We start from the raw sequence: 21,653 nt of genomic DNA on the forward strand, positions 1-21,653 counted from the left end.
TAGCTATTTTGAAATACACAATACATTAGTGTTCGTTGTAGTCACCTTGATGTCCATTAGAACACCAAAACTTACTCCTTCTCCCTACCTGTAACTTTGTACTTGTTGACCAATGTAAGGACACATTTTTAATTGACTCATATTCTTTCAATACCATGAAATATTCTGATTCAATATTGAAATATAACACATTCATCCGGTTGTTGAATATTGTATTAGCTTTCTGTTGCTGTATAACAAATGCTCACAACCTTGGTTACTTAAAACAATATACATTTATTATCTCAAGGTTTTCGGGAGTCAGGGTTCCAGGAATATCTTAATGGGCCCTCTGTCCAGGGGCTCAACAGGCTGTGATATGGTTTGGCTGTGTCCCTACCCAAATCTCCTCTTGAATTGTAGCTCTCATAATTTCCGCATGTTGTGGGAAGGAGCTGGTGGGAGATAATTGAATCATGGGGGTGGTTTCCCCATACTGTTCTTGTGGTAGTGAATAAGTCTCACGAGATCTGATGGTTTTCTAAGAGGAAACACCTTTTGCTTGCTTCACATTCTCTCTTGCCTGCCGCCTTCTAAGAGGTGATTTTGTTCCTCCTTTACCTTCTGCCATGAGTATGAGGCCTCCCCAGCCAAGTAGAACTGTGAGTCCATTAAACCTCTTTTCCTTTATAAATTATGCAGTTTCGGGTATGTCTTTATTAGCAGCGTAAGAACAGACTACTACAGGCTGTAATTAAGATTTTGAATAGTTTGAGTTCTCATTGATGTGCTCAATTCAGAAAAATTCACTCCTAAGATCACTTATGGCATTGGCAGAATTTATTCCCTGTGGCTCTAAGACTGATGGCCCTGCCTTTTAGCTTTCTGTTGGCTGGAGGCCAGCTTTAGGACTTGAGGCTACCCACTAGTCCTAGGGGCTAAAGGCAGTTCTTAGACACTGCCCACAGCAAGAACTGTGGGCTTCCTCAACGGGGCTGCTCACATCATCAAATTGGCAAAGAGAATCTCCATAGTTTCTCCTAGCAAGATGGAAAGTTACAGACGTAAATACAGACATATACACATGTGTGTGTGTGTGAAAGTCTGTGGCTGTTTATCATAATCCTGGCCTTGACATTCTTGCCTTAACATAATCCTGGGCTTTCCATCACCTTTGCCATAGTCTGTGGGTTAGAAGCAAGGCCCAGGTCCCCGTGGACACGCAATGTGGAGGGGTTGGGGGAGTGGGTATTACACAAAGGTGTGAACAGGAGACCAGGAGGCAGACAATCTTACCATCTGTTTCCCACATATATAAAGTAAATTGACTCAAATATGTCGTTCATACTCTCTTGTTACTACTTTATTTGGAAGATTTTAATGACACCGTTGGCCTTTTTGAAATTGTAATAAGTGCCGTATGATGGAGTAGGCTCTGCTATGTTTTATGCTGTGCAGAGCATTATGTTTTTAAGTTGAAAACATATTGCAATTTTGGTGTTGGTTTTTGTGCATTTTTGTGACTTGTAAAGAAGAATTCTAACACTTGATGGCAGTAGTAGCTCATTCAAAATACAGTCAGCAACAGTTCTTATACAAAACAGAGAAGTAAACAACTCATTTTTGTGTTTTATCATGAATTCCATTTTTAAACAATTCCAGGTTGCAATATTAATCACCTTTTATTCTTGTGTGTAGAATTGGGTGTTTTTATTATACTTTAGCATTTTTCAATTGGCTTTGAAAAAGCAAACCTCTGCCAATTAAACTTGTAAATAAAATTCTTCAGAGAGAAGTTGGATATGCCCGATCCAGTCAGATAAATTAAATTCAACAGATTTTTTTAGATCCATTTATGTCACTAATACAGTACTATGTGATATTTATATTCATGTTGTACATTGTTGACCAATGTAAGGACACATTTTTAATTGACTCATATTCTTTCAATACCAAGAATGCATGCTTGCTTATAAGTAGTTTTAAAGTATAATGTATTCTGGGGCAGTAGGATGCAGTGCTCATTTTTTTCTTGACAAATAACCTGTAATATTTAGAGAAAAATAAACATATATAGCTATTAAATAGAAAAAAAAGCAATTCGATGCTTAAAAATATATGTTCTGTCAGGCTTGCCTTTTCCTACTGCAGACATCCACGCAACAGGATTTTAAAACCAAAGGGTCAACGCCATCTTGTGGTCACAAAGGCTAAGTACAAAGTATTAAGCCTTTCTGGCTTTTCAAAGGTGAGATAAAAAGATTCAAAGGTACATATTGCTTTCTCTTAATAATTTGGGAAGTTTTGGTGTTAGTTTGCAGATTTTTGAGGTGTATTGTGCATCAGGGAACACCATTGTGGTTTTTGTCCATTTATGAATCCTCGAGTCATTTTAAGCAAATTTTGAAGAGGGAGTTAACTTTGTGATGACAATGTTTCTATAGATTCAGAGAAATAGGAAATGCCAGTTTTACAAATCATAGTACTATGTGTAGATATTATTTGCTACCACCTTTTGAAATTATTATTGATCCTATAACGATTGAAGATTTGCAGAGGATTAACACAATATATTGTAGTTGTCACATCTGAAAAACCTGGACACTCAGAAATACGTAGATAGGAATTGTTAGCCTGGTCATGTTTGCTTGTAAGTAGTTTTAAAGTATAATGTATTCTGGGGCAGTAGGATGCAGTATTCATTTTTTTCTTGGCAAATAACCTGTAATATTTAGAGAAAAATAAACATATATAACAACTGAATAGGAAAAAAAAACAGTTTGATGCTTAAAAATATATGTTGTGTTTTAATCAGAAGTCAGTTTTAAATTTAGAGTTTTCAAATAAGACTGAGGTATTTGAAATGGCCACTTAAATATGATACATTTAGCAGGATCACTAAAATATTATCATCACATTTTAAGAGTTATATAAACACTTTGTCCTTCTAGAGTTCATGTCAAACTACATCTGCAAAGCGACCTTGTCAGTAGGCTGTCATAATGCCTGTGAGAATGTCGGTTAGCACCATAACATTTGCCCTTTTTGTCCCAGTATTTTATTTATTTTATTTTATTTCACTTTATTTCTTGCTAAAGTCTCTTCTTCCCCCAGATTCTGTAATAATTGTATGCTAAGTAGGCTGTGACGACAGAAAGTTATTCTATGCCATTTGTGGGGGGAATCTGTTATCAATAATGTTCTTGTAGGCAGGACCTCATTAAGACTTCCGTGGACCCCTTTCTTCATAAAAAATTAATTAAACTCTATTTTATGGCTTGTCGCTACAGAAAAGAATATAATCCAGGTTTGACTGATTATTGCACATATATTATATTACCACGTTCTCTTTATTTTAAAAGAAACTAAATATTTTCGTACGATCCGAAGACTCTTGCAAGCTGTGGGCACTGTGCCGACTGTACCTAATGAATAAGTCAGTACTGTCTGCTGGGAGTCTTCTCTTACCCTGATGGCACTAAGTATCTCAGTCCGTCTTTTTGCTGATTTTCCAGAGGCCAGTTATCTGGAGGACTACTCTGACCTCGGGAAGTGGTCCCTCCATGGTGCTTGAAATAAGGCACTAGACCAGTGGGAAGTCACTGTTGCATACAAAAAGCTGGCACTGATCTTTGCATCTTTGTCCAGCCTGTACACCATTTTCTTATTTTATAAAACTGGAAAAAGGCATGTCTGTGGTACTTTAAGTGCAACAATGGAGTCAAATAGCACAGGATTTAGGAGTCGGCTGTGGATCCAGGCCAAGTTATTTAAGCTCTCTTCTCTGATTTGTGACTTGGAATAGTGATTATCTCCAGCTTCTAGGATATTGTGAATTAATACATGCTGAACACCTTCGTAGATGCCTGGCACATAGTTTGTATCCAATAGTTGGTTGCTATTATAACAATGTGTGTATACATGAATTAACTTTAAAACAACATTTAATATGCTTCAAAGTTATAAATGTCTCTTTTAGCTTGGTGGTTTGTGACTCAGACACTAGAGACATTGAGGTTTCATTTATAGAATATATTAAAACTTTTTTTATTTCCATTGATTAGAAATAAATTTTATTCTGTAGTTTTTATGAGAGACCAAGCATTCTTCTATTTAGTACAGTAAAACGAAGTTTTGTAATATTTTTCTTTAATGAAAAATGTGTTTGCCAATTAAATTTGCTCTAATGTTAAGCATGATTAAATCACATATTTAATCTGTGTAACAACTAGGAATTTAATATAAATTTTACTTGAACATCTTTCTCTAATAAAAATTAGACATCAAAAAAAAAAAAAAACAAAGTTAAACGCCAGGCCTAAAAATGATTTTCTGACACTATCCTCTAAAGTACACTGTTATATGGCTTCTTCTATTTTATAGCAGTGATGTTGTGTAGCTCTTATTTCTGTTTTAATAAGAGTTGTGCAAAGTTGTCCTGTGGCCGTATGGACACTCTGGGAGCTGCAAGTTTGTCCATTGACAGTGTTAATCATTGAACCTCATTAAAATGCATACACAATAAGATATAGCAAATGATTTTTCTTTCTCCCTTATTACTTTCATTTATATTTACCACAAATGCAAGCAAAAGTAACATTAGAAGATAGTTTTGGCTAAAAATATGTCTACATGTTTAAAATAACTTAATTTTTCAAAGAATCATTGCAATTCTTTTTCTTAAACTATAACAAGAGAATCAAAACCAAGTCATCCACTTGTCTACCTCATTGGCACAGCAGAAATTGAAAAGTCAGTGACATTGTATATTTCTTTGTCCACATAGAGACATCATCAAAGGATAACTATTCCATCCCAGAGAAACAATAATAAAAGACTTTCATTAAATGTTACTGTTTCCTTATTATTCCCACTGCTATCATCGCTATTTTTTATGTGTTTCTAGGAGGATTTAGGAGTAGAGAAAGAAGGTCATTATCTATGGTGAATCACCACTTGCTTATACTACTAGGATTTGGAGATTGTGTTGGGTAGAATTTTAAAGATAGCTCTCTGAGATTCCTGCCTTCCGGTTATTCAAACATTCTTCTAGGTACTGTTAAAAAACAATTACAGGTCCAGGCGCAGTGGCTTATGCCTTTAATCCCAACACTTTGGGAGGCCAAGTCGTGCAGATCATGACTTCAGGAGATTGAGACCATCCTGGCCAACACAGTGAAACTCGTTTCTACTAAAAATACAAAAAGATAGCTGAGTGTGGTGGCATGCACTTGTAGTCCCAGCTACTTGAGAGGCGGAGGCAGGAGAATCGCCTGAACCCAGGAGGCAGAAGTTGCAGTGAGCCGAAATCACGCTACTGCACTCCAGCCTGGCCACAGAGCGAGAGTCCGTCTCAAAAAAAAAAAAATGCAGATGTAATTAAAGCACCAAACCAGTTGGCCTTTTTAAAGATCATATGGAGGTTATCTGGGTTAAAATTAGACAAATGGTTGCAAAGCTCTGTTAATACACTACAAAACAATTAATTGTCTCATTTTTTAATATGTTAATTCAGAAATAGACTATGAAGTGATGAAAAGATTTGATACTAAACCATCTTAGTTAAGTTCTAGAGAATTATGTACTTTCCCACACTGTTGGTGAAAGTGTAAGTGGTTGCACTGTCTTTGAAGGGCAATTTAGTAATATTTATTAAAATTTAAAATAATAATCTTTAACCCAGAATTCTACTTTCATGATTTTATCAATACATGTACTCTCACATGTATACAAACTCATTCATGTTCCAGCAAGGGTATTCTTTGAAGTTTGGTGTAAATGAAAAAAATGTACATCCATGTGATGGACTGATATGTGGTTTTCAGAATCAGTACAGCTATATGTGCTGATATGGAATAATCATCCAGCAATAATTTTAAATTAAACAAGCAAAGTTCAGAATAGTGTTTATCTTCTGAACTTCAAAATGCATATTTTATGTATAAATACACACATTCTGGTGAAATGCACATGTAGCATGTGCACATATGTATTTATGTAAAAAAGAAAAAGTTACTTATATGCAAGTTTTTGTTTCTTGTGGAAATCTTTATGAAATCATGCAGGAAAACATTATTTCCGGGGAGTAGACCTGGAGGTGTTGCAGCTAGAAGGAAACTTACCTTTCATTGGATACTCTTTTATTGTCTTTCAGTTTTGAACCATGTATGTGCCTGTATTATGATTATACATTTTAGAAAGATGAACTCTCCTAAGAAAGTATTACTTCTTCCCTAATATGATTATCATATCATCTTCTATATTTTCAATTTTCTATATTTTATTTTCCTTACAGGCATAGAAATACACTACATAACTAACCAGTTTATCAAAGATCTAAAATGAGTTGTCAGCTCTTTAAGATGATAAAAAGTTATCATTCAAAAACTGGAGGTTATGTGTATTATTGTTGGATATGATTATTTGCATGGTGTGATTATAATGAATACTTCACAAGGCCATTATAATTTTCAAATACTTTTATTCTTTTCTTCATGCTCTTTAATGGATTAGGGGAATAAACATGCATTAGTGGAAAAAAAAGGAAGAGAAAAGTTTAATTAAAAATATCTAAATCTTGGCAAAAATACCTAAAGTGTTCATTTCAAAATTTTACTTTATTATGTACTTAATTTGAAATTACATAGTATATGAACTCCTAAAACTTGCAAGTGATACATGATCTATAAGAACATATGTGAAATATTTTCTATCACTTAGTTTTGTTCTTTTTGTAAATGTTATAGGTTTATTCCTAACTCATCTGGTGTTTTCTTAAATTACTACATTTTCATTATAACATTTTTAATTGTATTTTATGTAGTAATATTATCTCTCAGAACACAATCTCAAAGTATCATGCTGAGTTTTGTTTTGGAAGAGAGCAGTAAGAATGGTTTATTTATAGTAGCCATCATAATGCTAACCATTATCTGAAATTAGACAAGGCTCCCAACAGGCAGACGAGGTAGACACGTGTATGCTTGAGGAGTTTTGCTGAGATTAATAGGGTTTCCATCCAATCGAATGTCCTCTAGTGCCTTACGAATATAAGTCAAATTTTTAACATTGCAGAACGTATCTTCATGCATCTCCAGAATGTTGTTATTCTAAAAAAGATGAAAATAAATTATGACAAGATATAACACATCCTTAGTATTGATTGATAGCGCAGTCCGCTGTGCTTCACCCTTGTTTTTATTCTTTTGTTATTTTCCTCAATCAAAATTACTTAATGTATATGCCAAGCACTTTCTAAGCAATGGGGATAAATTAGGAAATAGACATGCTCCTGTCTTTAAGGAACTTATACTTCAGTAAGATAAATACAATTTGAGGTGAAAAAACTACTGAAAGAAAAACAAGTTATTTCCAGAAATGTTGAGTATTGTGAAGAAAATAGGATGACTATGAAAAGTTATCTTTAGAGGTAACAATTGAACTGAGAATGGATTGACAAGAAGAAAAAGGCATGAAAAAACCAAGGGAAGAACATTCTAGGCACAGAGAACATAGAGTTTAGAGTCCTGAGGAATCAACATGGAATGCTCCTCCCTCAACATTCAACATTCAAGTCAATGTGGCTGAAGTGAGGGGAAGGAAGGAGGGAGCAAATATCTGGAAGATAAGCAGGGCCCAGGATTGGATTTTTATTATTTATTTATTTATTTATTTTTTATTATTATAGGACTGGATTTTTAAACCTAGGTTTATTTACTGTATCGCACATACCATAAAATTCACCCACTTAAATGGTACAGTTCAGTGTTTTATAGTGTATTAACAGAGCTTTGCAACCATCTGTCTAATTTTTAAGCATTTTCAACACCCCCAAAAGAAAGCCACACATTCCCCTCCTCCCACCCTAGCAACTGCTAATCTATTTTCTTTTTCTATAGATTTTCCTGTCTGGACATTTCACATAAGTAGAATTATGTATATATGTTTTGGTACTGAGTTCTTTCGCTTAGTATTGTGTTTTCAAATTTCCTACATGTTGTAGGATGTATTGGTACTTCATTCTTTTTTGTTGTCCAGTAGTATTTCATTGTATTGATATACCACATTTTTGTTTATTCATTAATTAATGGAAATTTGAATTATTTCCAAATCCAAATTATGCCTCTTATGAATATACTTCTGTTAACATTTGTGTAAAAGTTTTGTATGTACATATGCTTTCAGTTCTTTTGGGTATATACTTAGACATTGAATTGCTGAGTCATAAAGTAACTTCATGTTTTATTTTGAGGAACTGTCAGACTGTTTTCCAAAGTAGGTGCACCATTTTACACTTCTACCAACAATGTTTGAGGGTTACAATTTTGTCTGCATCTTAACCAACGCTTCTAATTGTCTCTTTTTTTTAGCCAAATAAGTGAGTATAAGTTAGTATCTCACTGTGTTTTTGTTCATTGTTAATGTATTGAAACATAATTGATAGTTTATATTGATTTTATAACCTATAACATTGCTGAACTTATTTATTAGTTCAAATACTTTAGTGGATTCCTTAGGATTTTCTATACCTAAGATTTATAGATTAATTTGGGGACCATTTCCACCTTAGTCGTAAGTCTTCTGATTCATGAATATGGAATTATGTTTTCTTTATTTAGATCTTAATTTCAACAATGTGTTGTAGCTTTAAGTATACAGAGCTTGTACTGCCTTTGTTAAATTTATTTTAGGTACCTTTAAAATTTTGCGACTATTGTAAACAGGATTGTTTTCTTAATTTTTTTTCAGATTGTTCATTGCTAGTGTATAGATATCCTGTATGCAATTGGTATTTGTGTATTTATTTTGTAACCTGCCACATTGCTGAACTCATTTATTAGTTCAACTAGTTTTTAGTGGATTCCTTAAGATTTTTTATATGCAAGGTTATGTCATCTGAAAATAGAAAAATGACCTTATTTCCAATTTGGAAACCATTTACTTACTACATTTTATGTATTTATTTGTCCTAATAGTCCTAGCTATAACTGCCAGGCTCAATACTGAATAGAAGTGGTGAGACAAACAATTTTAGTCTTGTTTCTGTTCTTAGGAAGAAAGCGTTCAGTCTTTCTCCATTGAAGATGATGTTAGCCTGAGTTTGGATTGAAGAAGTTCCTTCTATTCCTGGTTTTATTTTTAGTAATATTATAATAAAATGGTGCTGGATTTTGTCAAATGCTTTTTTTGACATCTACTGAAATAATCATATAGTTTTAAACCCTTTATTCTATTAATATATTACACTGGTTGATTTTTAAATGTTAAACTATTCTTATATTTCTGCAATCCCATTTGGTCATGATGTGTTATCTTTTCTATATGTTGGTGAATTCAGTTTGTTGTGTTTCGTTGAGGCGATTTGCATCAATATTTATAAAGGATGTTGGCCTGTAGTTTCATTTTCTGGTGATGTATTTGTCGAGTATTGTTATTGGGTAATATTGGCTTCACAGAATGGGTTAGGAAGGAAATGTTCTCTTTTTTTGTTGTTATTTGAAATAGTTTGTGAAAGATTGTTATGAATTCTTCTTTAAATGTTTGATAAAGTTAACCAGTAATGTGGGAGTGGGTTGTCTTTTATGGAAGATATTAAATTGCTAAGTTAATATATTTGCTTATTATAGTGCTATTCAGATTATCCATTCTTTAATCAATTTCAATAGCTTGCATTTTTCTAGAAATTTGTTCGTTTAATTTGTTGGTTTACAGTTGTTATAGTAATCCTTATGATCCTTCTTATTCCTGTAAGGTTGGTGGTAATGTCCCCTTTCTTGTTCCTGATTTTAGTAATTTGTGACTTTTTTCCTAGGTCACTTCAGCTAAAAATATGTCAATTTGTTGATCTTTTAAAGAACCAAATGTTAGTTTTGTTTCTCTATTATTTTTCTATTATATATTTTACTTATTCTGCTTTAATTTTTATTATTTCTATCCTGCTTGCTTTGGGTTAGTTTCCTCTACTTTTTCTATTATCTTAAGGTAGAAGGCTAGGTTATAGATTTGAGATCTTCTTTTTTAATATACATATTTACAGCTGAAAATTTCCCTTTAAGTGCTGCTTTAGCTCCATCCCATACATTTCAATATGTTTTATTTTTGTTTTTATTTATCTCTGATTTTTTTAACTTTCTTGAGATTTCTATTTTGGCCCATTAGTGATTAAGAAAAATTTTGTTTCATATCCACATATTTGTGAATTTCTTAAATTTTATTTTTTGTTGATTTCTAATGCAATTTCATTGGAATCAGAAAACATACTTTGTATAATTTTAATTATTTTCAATTTACTAATACTTGTTTTGTGGCCTAGTATGTGGTCTACCTGGGAAATGTTTCTTGTGCACTTGAGAAAAATGTGTATTTTGAAATTGTTGGGTGGAATGTTCTGTCGATGACTGTTATGCCGAATTGGTTTTCAGTGTTGTCCAAGTTTTCTATTTACTTAGTGATCTTGTAGATAGTTGTTCTATCCATTATTGAAGCAGGGCCAGGTGAGGTGGCACATGCCAGTAATCCCAGCACTTTGGGAGGCCGATTCAGGAGGATCACTTGAGGCCAGGAGTTCAAGACCAGCCTGGGCAACATGGTGAGACCTGGTCTCTATAAAAAATTTAAAAAGCAGCCAGGCATGATGGTTCACACCTAAAGTTCTAGCTACTTGGGAGACTAGGGTAGGAAAATTGCTTGAGCCCAGGTGTTTGAGGCTGTGGTAAGCTATGATCATACTACTGCATTCTAGCCTGGGTGACAGAGCAAGACCCTTTCTGTAAAAAAAAAAAAAAAAAAAAAAAAAAATTAAATTAAAAAATAAAAATAAGAAGATGGAATACTTCATTACTATTGAACTGCCTATTTCTCCTTTCATTTCTGATAGTTTTTGCCTCGTGTATTTTGGGCCTCTGTTGTTAGATGCATATATGTTTATAATCATGTATGTATTCACCCTGATGTATTAACCCTCTTATCATTATAAAGTGTCAATGAGGAATAATATATATTTTGTGCCTATTAACTCTGCTATTCCCTTTGATATGTGATAGATATGTGTTGTTAATAACTGTGACTTACATTTAAGTATTTATCATATATCAGTAGCTATATTAAATGCTTTATAAACATTGTTTCATTCATCCTCCCAGCCATCCTGTGTAGATCACCCTTTAATCCACACAAGAAATCAGAAATGCAGGGAGTTTCAGATAGTTTTGGGTCTAGAATTTCAGCCCAAGGCATATGTTTTTGCCAGAGCCTTCAGTTTTAACTGCTATACTACATGTTGGCAAACATTTTTCAAATGAATAAAAAAGGGGATTTATTTATGTATTAAAAATATAGAAATTGAAGACAATGTAAGCTAAAAACAGACATATATATATTGGATGTTGTGAAGTGACAGTGACAGAGAAAAAATTTTTAAGTTGCACTTATTGACTTTCAAAGCTTAGAATGGGAATGTAAAAGCTATTACTTTAAAAAATTCCCTCATATATATAAACAAACTATGTTTAAATATAACATCAAAGACTTGTTTTATTGGTAGAATCAATATCATCCCAGATAATGGTAATAAAATTTAATTCATAATTGGAAAACACATTCCAAAATCTCTTTAAGTACTCCCTTGGAAATCTTTCCTTCAGTCATAAACTAGGAAAGACATCTTTATATGCATAGAAATTCACTCCCAGAGAAAAAGAGAGAGCCATCCAGAAATCAAACCAAATGGCTAGAAAATACATATACAATAGGCAAGTAAACAAATCAGACAAACCCACAAAAAGAGACAGATATCCAGGACACAGACATATATATATATATATATATATAGTGTGTGTATATACATATATGTATAGAGATATATATTTATATATATGTAGACACCAAAAATATGAAAATATTTATATTAATAGGAAAAAAGAAAAGGCACAAAGGTAAATATTCACAAAATCCACAAGGGGAAACACAGGAATTCATGTCCAGCTCTTAAATAGCAAAATCACTTTTTGTACATTTTCTGCCATAAAAGATAATGTTAAACTATAACGTTGTTTCTTTGTTTCCTTGTTTCTTTGAGCATGAAATGGGTGTTTTCTCTATATATTTATTCCATAGAACAGATCAATTTATTAGAGAATGTTTATTATAGCTACAAACTAAAATTTACAACTGAAATAAGAAATAATTTATATTTAACAACCAAAAATATTCATTATGATTGAACAATTTTTTAATCACATAGGTGAAAATAAAATATTCATTCATTAAACTAATCAAACTGAATACTTCAAAGATAACATGTAGCTTAATGGGATTTAAAATAACCAAAACTTTCAAATATGGTGTGTTTTTTTGTTAAAAAAAAAAAAAAAACCTGCACTTTGTTTATCCAGAGAGATGGAGCTTGCCATCTCTCAGCACATAGGAATGCCTTAGGACTGAATTTAATTCAATGCATAAAACCTAAAATCACAGGCTGAAATTGTTTTTTTCCCCCTGACGGCTAAACGTCAAGTTAGATTTTTATTTCTCCCTTTTCTTTTCCACTTCTAATCTTTTCATTTTCTTCAACAGATGAAACTTTCAGTGTTTTTTTTTTCCTAAAGAAGATTTGTGTACCAAAAGGATGCATTTTGCCTTGGAAAATAAGGAAAAGAGTAAAGTTATCGGAATTCAATTAGAATAGATAGAGCTATGAATGTATAAAGATAGCTTTGTACTCAGAGAGAATAAATGAGAAAAGGGAAAAAGAAGAAAAGTTATCACAGTGTGTCAACATGCCATTTCAGACAAATTCTTGTGTCCTGATGTCCTTCTTGGCTTTGCTTTCTCTGAAGCTCTTGGGCACACCTTACTGGTAGACTCCTACCTGGAGGTGAAGGGCTTGTAGATTTTCTGGGAGTGGCAGAGGGATGTGGTCCAAGTTGTTATCAGTGAGGTACAGATGATGGAGATCATACATGTCCTGTAAACATTCCAAATGTGGGAACTCAGTAAAAACTAGTGGTGCCACAGTTGTATTTCCCATTCCCTCTACATGCAGATATTTGTAAAATAGCATGTTCCAGTTCAGGTCTTGTTTTGTAAAGTTGAGGCAGCTTAGTTTTCTGAGTTACTAGACAATTCAGATGAGTTTAGGAAAAATTGGCTACAAGCAAATATTTCTTCATGAAAATACAATGTGTTTCTCAGTCTCTAGGAAGAACCATGTTTTGTTCAGTCTGACTTTCTCAATTTAAGCAAGGCTGCTTCTTCCTATGAAAGACATTCTGCAGTGGGATTTTGAGGATTTTGATGAGGCATAGCAAGCATTTCCTTTATTTTATAGGCATGGAAACAAAGAGTTCCTCCCCAGCAATGGCCTGGTAGCCCAAGTACCAGGAAAGGGGCAGCCTAGCAAGACAGAAAACATTTAGACAATAGCTGTTCTACTCTAGCCAAACACCCTAGAATAAACTGTGACTCATCGCCACCTGTGCCAACAGAGGCACAGTGGGCACAATAGACTATGACCCTTGCCTGGCTATAGTGAGATGTCCTAACTACCATTGATGGTATCACAGGAGGCCTAGCAGAGAGACAGGGCATTCACCACCATCAAGTGGTAATGAGGCCACACTATCCCCTATGCCATCCCCGAGAATAATGTGGTGTCTCTCTAAAGAGTATTTTAAAATTATGTATTCAATGTACACTGAGAGGGGCTGCTTGAATGCTGTAAGAGGGGGCAAGAAAGCCAGTTGGTTACTGTTCTCAGAGCCTATGCTGTTTTTCCAAGCAAGTCCTCTAGCCCCAAACCTGTTTGCTTCACTTAGAAAACAAAATCTCTAAGGTTAACTGAATCCATCCTCTTTATAAGGTCATTTAGTAGACTTCTGTCTTCAAGACACTGCCCATTCCCTGCCAAGTAGCTATCCTTTTAACCAGATAATCTTTCTGAGTGGAGGGTCTGATCAATACAGATTCTCTGGCTTGCACCACTTCCAGGTGCTCCTGTAGATGGTGCTTCAGGTAGCCACCAACTTCTTATTCTAGCCCTGCTTTGTGTTCTTGGTGCTTGATTACCCTCACAATGTACCAGAACATGGTATTTCTCAAAAGCATGATAGATGCAGCTGGGAAGTTTATTCCGAAAGTTAAAAGTCTCACTAAATTAAATCCCCTTATAGAAGTTGGCCATAGTGGCTCACACCTATAATGCCAGTACTTTGGTAGGCCGAAGCAGGAGGATCACTGGAGCTCAGGAGTTTGAGACCAGCGTGGGAAATATGGTGAAACCGTGTCTCTACAAAAATATACAAAATTTAGCCAGGCATGGTGACACATGTCTTATAGTCCCAGCTACTTGGGAGGCTGAGGCAGGAGGATCATCTGAGCCCAGGGAGGTCGAAACTGCAGTGGGCCGTGATGGCACCACTGGCACTCAAGCCTGGGTGACAGAGTGAGACCCTATCTCAATAAATAAATAAATAAATAAATAAATAAATAAACAAATTTCCCCTATACAAATAAAAAGGCTAGTCAATGACAGCAAATAAGATTGGAAGATAAAAGTCTGCATATCAAACTTAAAACTTACTTTAAATGCTTCTTGCTTTATCCCTTTCCTTCCAAGTCTATTGTTGCTAATATCAATAAATGTCAAAGTGATTGGCAATTCTGGGAGCTGCCTTATTTTGTTGTCACGCAGGACAAGCTCTCGAAGTTGAGGCAGTTTTCGGAATGCATCTTCATCAATCTCAGATATTAAATTTGATGTCAGATCAATCCTTCTTAAATCACCTAGAAGAAAAAAATAAAGGAAGTAGTTAAATATTCTTGTTTTGCTCACATAAAAATATAAATGTAATTTTCCTTTATTTTGCAAATGTAAATATAAATTTAGCAATGCACAGTTAATGAAATGATTATCTTTCTTTTTATAAAAATTATTTCCTCCAAATACTAGTCATATGTGTGTACTTAGGAGTATAACTTTAGCAAAGAAATTGGTACACCACATTTAAAATAACTAGTCTTCTCTCCATAATCTTCATAAAGTTTGTCTGGATTTTGTCATTTAAAATGTTCCCCTCAATGATAAAGAGTGTTGTGTTTTCTAATAGTCAGATACAGGCATTAGAAAGAAATCTTCAAATGATTAAAACACTTTATGAAGACACATACCAAAATTCTTCTAAGTTGGCAACAACTATAAAGTCAGAATTTAGGCTTACATTCATCCATCATAAAGCAACTATGCTTTAGTGGAAGTTTATTTTTGAAAAGCCAGCTCCTTATAAATATGACCATAATATTTTACTCATAATGTCATAATATGATAAAACGTTCCAGCATGTAAAATATAATTATTTATCATGCATATTTAGTTTAAATTGCTCATTTGAAAACATCACCTATGTGGTTTTGAAATGACCATTGTTTGTTTGTTGTCTTTCTTATAATTATTAAAGCAAACTCTCAAATTTTTAAATAACAAAAAACTATCGATTCATGAACCAGGCTTTGGCATTCAAGTTTCATTCTCAGTGCTAACGTTTAACAATGTAAAAATTTTAGGGAAGTCTATAAAGCGGTGAAGGCTGTTAATGCTGTCATCCATACTTAGGCTTGCAAAGTCGTTTTTGTTGATCTTTTTAATTCTGTTAAAGCGGGAATAGAAATAAGCAGTGTTCTTGGGCAGCGGAGGAATAGCATCAAGTTCATGGTCATCACAGTACACGGTGGTACTTATACAAGTACACAGAAGACAGGTTGGAAAGTCTAAAAGATAAAGGAAAATAAAATTATATGTAAGTACCAAATCCATTTCTAAGAAATAATGTGGAATGTTTGATAAACAAGATTAGAGTCTCCCACTAACCAAGTAGATTTTATATTTTCTCATAATGCGTTCTGTAAATAGAATATTCAAGTCAAACATACCAATTAAAATTGTCTCAACAATTAATATATTCAATGTAACATTTTAAAAATAATTTAAAATTAGTACTTTTCTATTTATTAGGAGTTCTATATTCAAAATTTAAACATTATTGTGCTTTTCATAAAGTTAAAATATCACATGTAATATTTTTATTAAGTCTGGTTTACTAATGAAACATTTCACTGAAAACACTTGCTTCAAGAAAAATAAAAGATAATTATTTATATTATATTTTATTATATTAATAAATAATATATTATTATATTATGTTATATTTATATTATATTATTTATAATATAATATATAATATATATTATAAATAATATAATATATAAAATAATATAATTAATTATATTTTATTTATATTATTATTTATATTATTAATAAATAATATAATATTTATATTATATTATAATAATATAATAATTATATTATTAATATTCAGTTGCTCACTACATATTATTGAATCCTTTCTATGTAAATGGCACCATGCTAGCTGGTGAAACAGTGGTAAGCACAAACAACGCAGTTGTGTTTTATGATCTGCTATGTGAAGTGAATGTTAATCACACAAAATTATGAATGTGATAAATGTCATGAAGTGTCATCTGAACATAACATAGGGGGATTTGACCTAGTCTGGAAGTCATGGAAGGCATCTCTGAAGTGAAAGCTGAGCTGAGATCAGCAGAAGAGGAATAATTGACTATGCAGGTAGGAAGGGAATAGTATGCCAGGCAGAGGAAGCAGCATGTGCCTTCACTTTGGAGGGACTGAAAGATAGTCCATATGGTTAAAACTCAGAGAGCATTGGAATGTATGGGACATAACATGCAGGGGCCTTGTAGGCTGTGCTGCAGCTTTTATTCCTTCCCATAAGGATGGGCAGAGGTATCATACAATGCAGTTTGCATGGTAAGAGTTAAGTCTGCTGGAAGGTGTAATGGAAGACTGAAGCAGGGCAACTGGAAAAAGTGGAAGTGAATCATAGTGTAGATAAAATATGATAACTTGGCTAGGGTAATGGTGATAGAGGAGGCAATGGAGCCAAAAATGTTTCTGAGGCTGAGTTATATCTTGACATACTGATTTTTCTTTTCTGTCTTACATACACACGCACACACACACACACCCCTACCTCTCCACCCCTTCTTCATTTTCTGTTTAGTGATCATGGAGAGGACAGTAAACTTCTAAAGGAGATGGAGAATTAATGACCAGAGGAAAGGAGGAGAATCAGGATAGGGCAATGTCATGGAGGCCACGTGGGGAGAGAGTTTTAAGGGAAAGGAAATAATCAACAACCTAAGCCTCCTGAGATGTCAGGTAAGTTAAGGACTGAAAAGTCTTCTTGGATTAGTTATTGTAGTGGTTATCATAGTGTTTACAAGATTTGCAAAGTGAGGGAGCTGAAATCCAGATTACAGTCCATTAAGGGAGAAGTTGGAAGTAAGAGAAAAGTTGCCACAAATGTCGAAAATGCTGAGAGGTTTGTGAAGAGCAAGGGATGAGACATAGTGATATCTATAATAAAATATGCTTGGGATTTGTTTGATGAAGGGGGTGATTAACGTGGAAGGAATTTGGAGAAAAATATCCAGAGGAGGTGAAGTTGAATATAAAAATGATCATGAGAGGACAGGAGGAAATAGAACTCAAAGAACATGGAAGGATTCTCATCCCACGTGTGGAAGGACAGAGTGTCTTTGTTGTGCTAGAAGGAGAGGGAGATAGAAGAGCACATTGATATAGATGTAGGTAGATTATTTGTCTGGAAACACGAAGACCAAGGAGCTGCTGACTGAGAAATTGCATTTTCTTTGTGAAGTAGGAAGTTACCTGACAGGCTTGAGGGGTGTCGGGATGAGGTAAATAAGGGTTGTAAGCTGTGAAATGAATGGAGAAAGTGAAATCTCTATGACATAAACTAGAAGAGAAAAGTGGTGGAAGAAATGTCCTGAAATTTCTCAGTGATCAATTTGTCTTAGTTTACCTGAGACTTTCCTGTTTATAACATTGAAAGACACTTGTTTCAGGAACTCATCACACCCAGACAAACCAGGATATTTGATCAACCTAGTTGAAAGGTCTGTTAGTGGTTTGTAATCAAGAACTAATAATATACCCATTAAGGTCTTATTACTATCATTAAATACAAAAGTCATTTCCATTTTAAGAATGGAAAGCCAGGAAAAAATGTTTAAGCAGGAGCTGTAAAATATTTAATATGTGCTAATTTCTCCAGTCATTATAAATTATTATTTTCTACTCATAAAATTTTAAGAGTTAAGGCATTTGATTCTTCTATATATCACCTTGATAATTAAGAAATGATTGCTTAGGGTAATTTATATATATTCGCAGTAGTTACAGTTTAATTCTAAGTTTTTCTACACTTAACTCAAGGCTACATTATACGGTTTTAGAATGTTATTTTTAGAAATTTGTTTTAGTAGTAAAAATATGGTATTTTTATTTTTAATATTCTAAATATTTCTAAATCAATTTTGATGAATGTGCCTCTTCTTTGAAAATTAAAATGTGAGTTTGAGTTTTTAACTTTTTTATCCTTAAGTACTTTAGAAACAAAAATTTTCTTTAAAAGTCTTAGTTTTTGTTATGTTTCTAAATTGACATTAGTGAAGCATTACTTGACTCAAGCTTCTGAAAGGATTGGGCACTCTGCTTCTCTGTTGTTTCTGGCTCAGCTGAGAGATCCAAAGTACAGGTACTGATATCAGGTTGGTCAACTTTTGAAGGATCTGAAATCATTTAAACATAAGTAATATTCTAGGGATATTTAATTTTCCTATTTTGGGTGCTTTATGCTGGATATTTACATTTCCTTCTCACTGTGTCTCTTCCTTTTTCTACTTGTAGAGTGTTTTACTACACAGAAATTTAACTACACAGAAAGGATATAATATATTCATTAATGACACTGACAGGATTTATTGGTCTCTGTTGCATTCCATATATCACCTCTGTGATACTGGACACATTTTATACTATGTTGGAGTTTTAGTTTTCTTATTTTTAAAAATGGGTAATCAGTGCCTAGTACGTAGTATTATGACTCTTCAAAAAGTTAATGTAGATAAAACAATTCAACTGTCTGGCATATAGAAGGCATGGGATGAAAGGGCAACTTTTCATATTACTTATTGAAGAACAGTTAACTAAAAACAGTTAAAGAGGCAAAGAGTAAAATGGTGGTTATCAGAGCCTAGGGAAATGGGGAGTTGTTCAAGGGGTATAAAATTTCACTTATACGGGACGAATAAGTTCTAGAGGTCTGCTATATCATACTATTCGTAGTTAACAATACTGTATTGTACACGAAAAATTTTAAGAGAGAAAAAAATGCATGAACTCCTTTATCAATAGTAGAATTTTCATAACTAACACTTACTATGTTTACTATGGGCCAGTAACTACATGTATTCATTTAATCCTGACAACACCTCTATAAGGTAATTTCTATTATTTATTATCCCATTTTTTTAGATGAGAAAACTAAGACACAAAAATATTGAATGCCTTGCTCAAGACTATAAAAACCCCACAAGTCACAGTGCTGGGATTTGAATCTATGTGTTTTGGCTCCTTTGTCTCTCCAAGAAACTCTCAGTTTTGATTCCTGTACTTTGCTCTTAGTCGTGCCTTAGGTAATATTGCTCCTCCCTCTCTTTTTGTCTCCCAATGTGTTCTAGACAGACTTTTCTCATAACACATGTAATACAGTGACATGATTTGGCTGTGTCCCCACCCAAATCTCGACTTGTAGCTCACGTAATTCCCACATGTTGTGTGAGAGACCTGGTGGGAGATAACTGAATCACGGGGGCGGCTTCCCTCGTACTGTTCTTGTGGTAGTGAATAAGTCTCATGAGATCTGATGGTTTTATAAGGCATTTCCTCTTTCACTTGGCTCTCTTTCTCTCTTTCCTGCTGCCATGTAAGATATGCCTTTTGCCTTTCACCATGATTTTGAGGCCTCCCCAGCCATGTGGAACTGTGAATCCATTAAACCTCTTTTTTCTCTATAAATTACCCAATCTTGGGTATGTCTTTATCAGCAGTGTGAAAATGGATTAATACATACAGTATTGCCTCTAAATTTGTTTCTATGTCTATCTTCCTGTGCTAGGCAGAAATATTCATGAGAACAGTAGTTATTTAAAACTAAGTTTTGTGTCTACAGAACTTGGAATACAGAGACACTCTATATTCACTCAACCTTTGCAGTGGGAACTCTCCTTATTTTTTTCTATACTCCCTAACTGTGCCATTCTCTCTGTATATAAAAGTATTCCAGTGTGAGTCCTCTCGAATACCCCCAAGGTTGACAGTGACACATTCGAACAAGAAATATAGACATATTATAGAATTACATGTAGCACCAAGAATTCCTTCTCATTAACTAAAAGGCTCTGGTTTCATCTGCAGGCCATGCAACATGGTGTCTGATGTTGTGCAATATTTTCCTCTCTCTGTTGCTTCTTAGGATTGAGTGAGAAGAAGCCTGTTTTTAAATAAATAAACAGCCAAGAATCTGAACAGGCTGGCTTCAAACCCGCTATGTAACAGCTTCGTGATGTCTGGCAAGTTACTATCCCCTTTGAAGTATAGTTTTCTCGGTGATAATGAGAAGAGTAATATTAACACTCTCACAGGGAGGTTTTAATAATCCAATGAGATAATGTGAAGTGCTGAGCATATGGGCCACAGATAGTATATGCTCAATTAGTGCAAAATATTATTACTATTACCATTATCTTCATCCTCATCATCTCTTATCCCCTTGAACTGCTATGGCCTAATCTCAGAGGCAAAGATTTTATCCTGCTCATCATATGCTCTCTGTTCTACAAATACATTCCACCACCAGGTTTTGAGTAATGATGCACAATATTTTCATCCCAAATCTTTGGTTATTTGTTCATTTTAATGAGACCAAAGCTGAATGATTAAAACTGCTTTATATTTGAATATAAAATATATGTATAAATATACTTCAAACCTAGCCTATTCCAAAACTTTTTTCTTGGGTCATGTCATGTGGTTTCCCTGTAGAGTTGAAGCTTTGCAGTTTTGAGGATAACAAAGTGGACTCAATTGTAATTCTGCTTTGATGTACCTGACCTTCATTTGTGTGTGGCCCCAGAACCCCTGTGAATTCAGGCTCCTGGGGGGAAGAGCCATCAATCAGCCTGGGAGTGGATTCCTCCTCCTCTTCCTCTTCCTGGGCCTCCTCAGGCTGCGGGGGTGGAGTGAGGAGCTCTCTGTTCCCTGAAGGCATCACAGTGGCTATTTCAATCTGAAAAAAAAAAAAAAAAGAGAGAGAGAGAATTTCTTTAGGCAAACTTCTCAGTCACTCTGTGTGGCAGTGACACAAATTTAAAATGTACACATATTTGCCACAAGAGGACACTCATGTTCTAAAGTTCAACAGTTTGACCATCCTGCTTCCTTGGAGAAACACACAAGGTTCTAGTAACTGTTGTTGTTTTTAATTAGTTTTGTTTCTCAAATCTTAGAAGTTGTTTCCAATGCCTTTTTTTTTTTTTTTTGGTCTTCTTGTTCTTTAACATCTTGTATGTCTGTTCATTTCATAGGTTTTAAAAAAAGCTCATTTATTGTTTTCTAATAATAAGTAGCATTATAAGAATGCATCAGTGTTGTGAAAGCTTCACATTAATTCAGAAGTGTACAGAGTAAAATTCAAAACTCCCCTTCACCATCTAGC

The 21,653-nt window shown here is 34.0% G+C and overlaps 1 protein-coding gene across 1 annotated transcript in view; it reads right to left on the bottom strand.

Moving 5' to 3' along the window:
* Positions 1 to 6,443: 6,443 nt before the first annotated feature.
* The window catches only part of EPYC (epiphycan), a 42,770-nt gene continuing 27,560 nt past the window's right edge, over positions 6,444 to 21,653 (bottom strand). Inside the window, exons 3-7 of the mRNA XM_032171678.2 lie at positions 21,050 to 21,224; positions 15,583 to 15,741; positions 14,558 to 14,760; positions 12,848 to 12,943; positions 6,444 to 7,088 (exon numbers count right to left, since the gene is read on the bottom strand). Coding sequence (XP_032027569.1) covers positions 6,918 to 7,088; positions 12,848 to 12,943; positions 14,558 to 14,760; positions 15,583 to 15,741; positions 21,050 to 21,224 — 804 coding nt within the window. The 3' untranslated portion in view covers positions 6,444 to 6,917. The remainder of the gene's footprint in view (positions 7,089 to 12,847; positions 12,944 to 14,557; positions 14,761 to 15,582; positions 15,742 to 21,049; positions 21,225 to 21,653) is intronic.

Source organism: Hylobates moloch, unplaced genomic scaffold (genome assembly GCF_009828535.3).
Source record: "Hylobates moloch isolate HMO894 unplaced genomic scaffold, HMol_V3 SCAFFOLD_12, whole genome shotgun sequence".
Taxonomy (NCBI): domain Eukaryota; kingdom Metazoa; phylum Chordata; class Mammalia; order Primates; family Hylobatidae; genus Hylobates; species Hylobates moloch.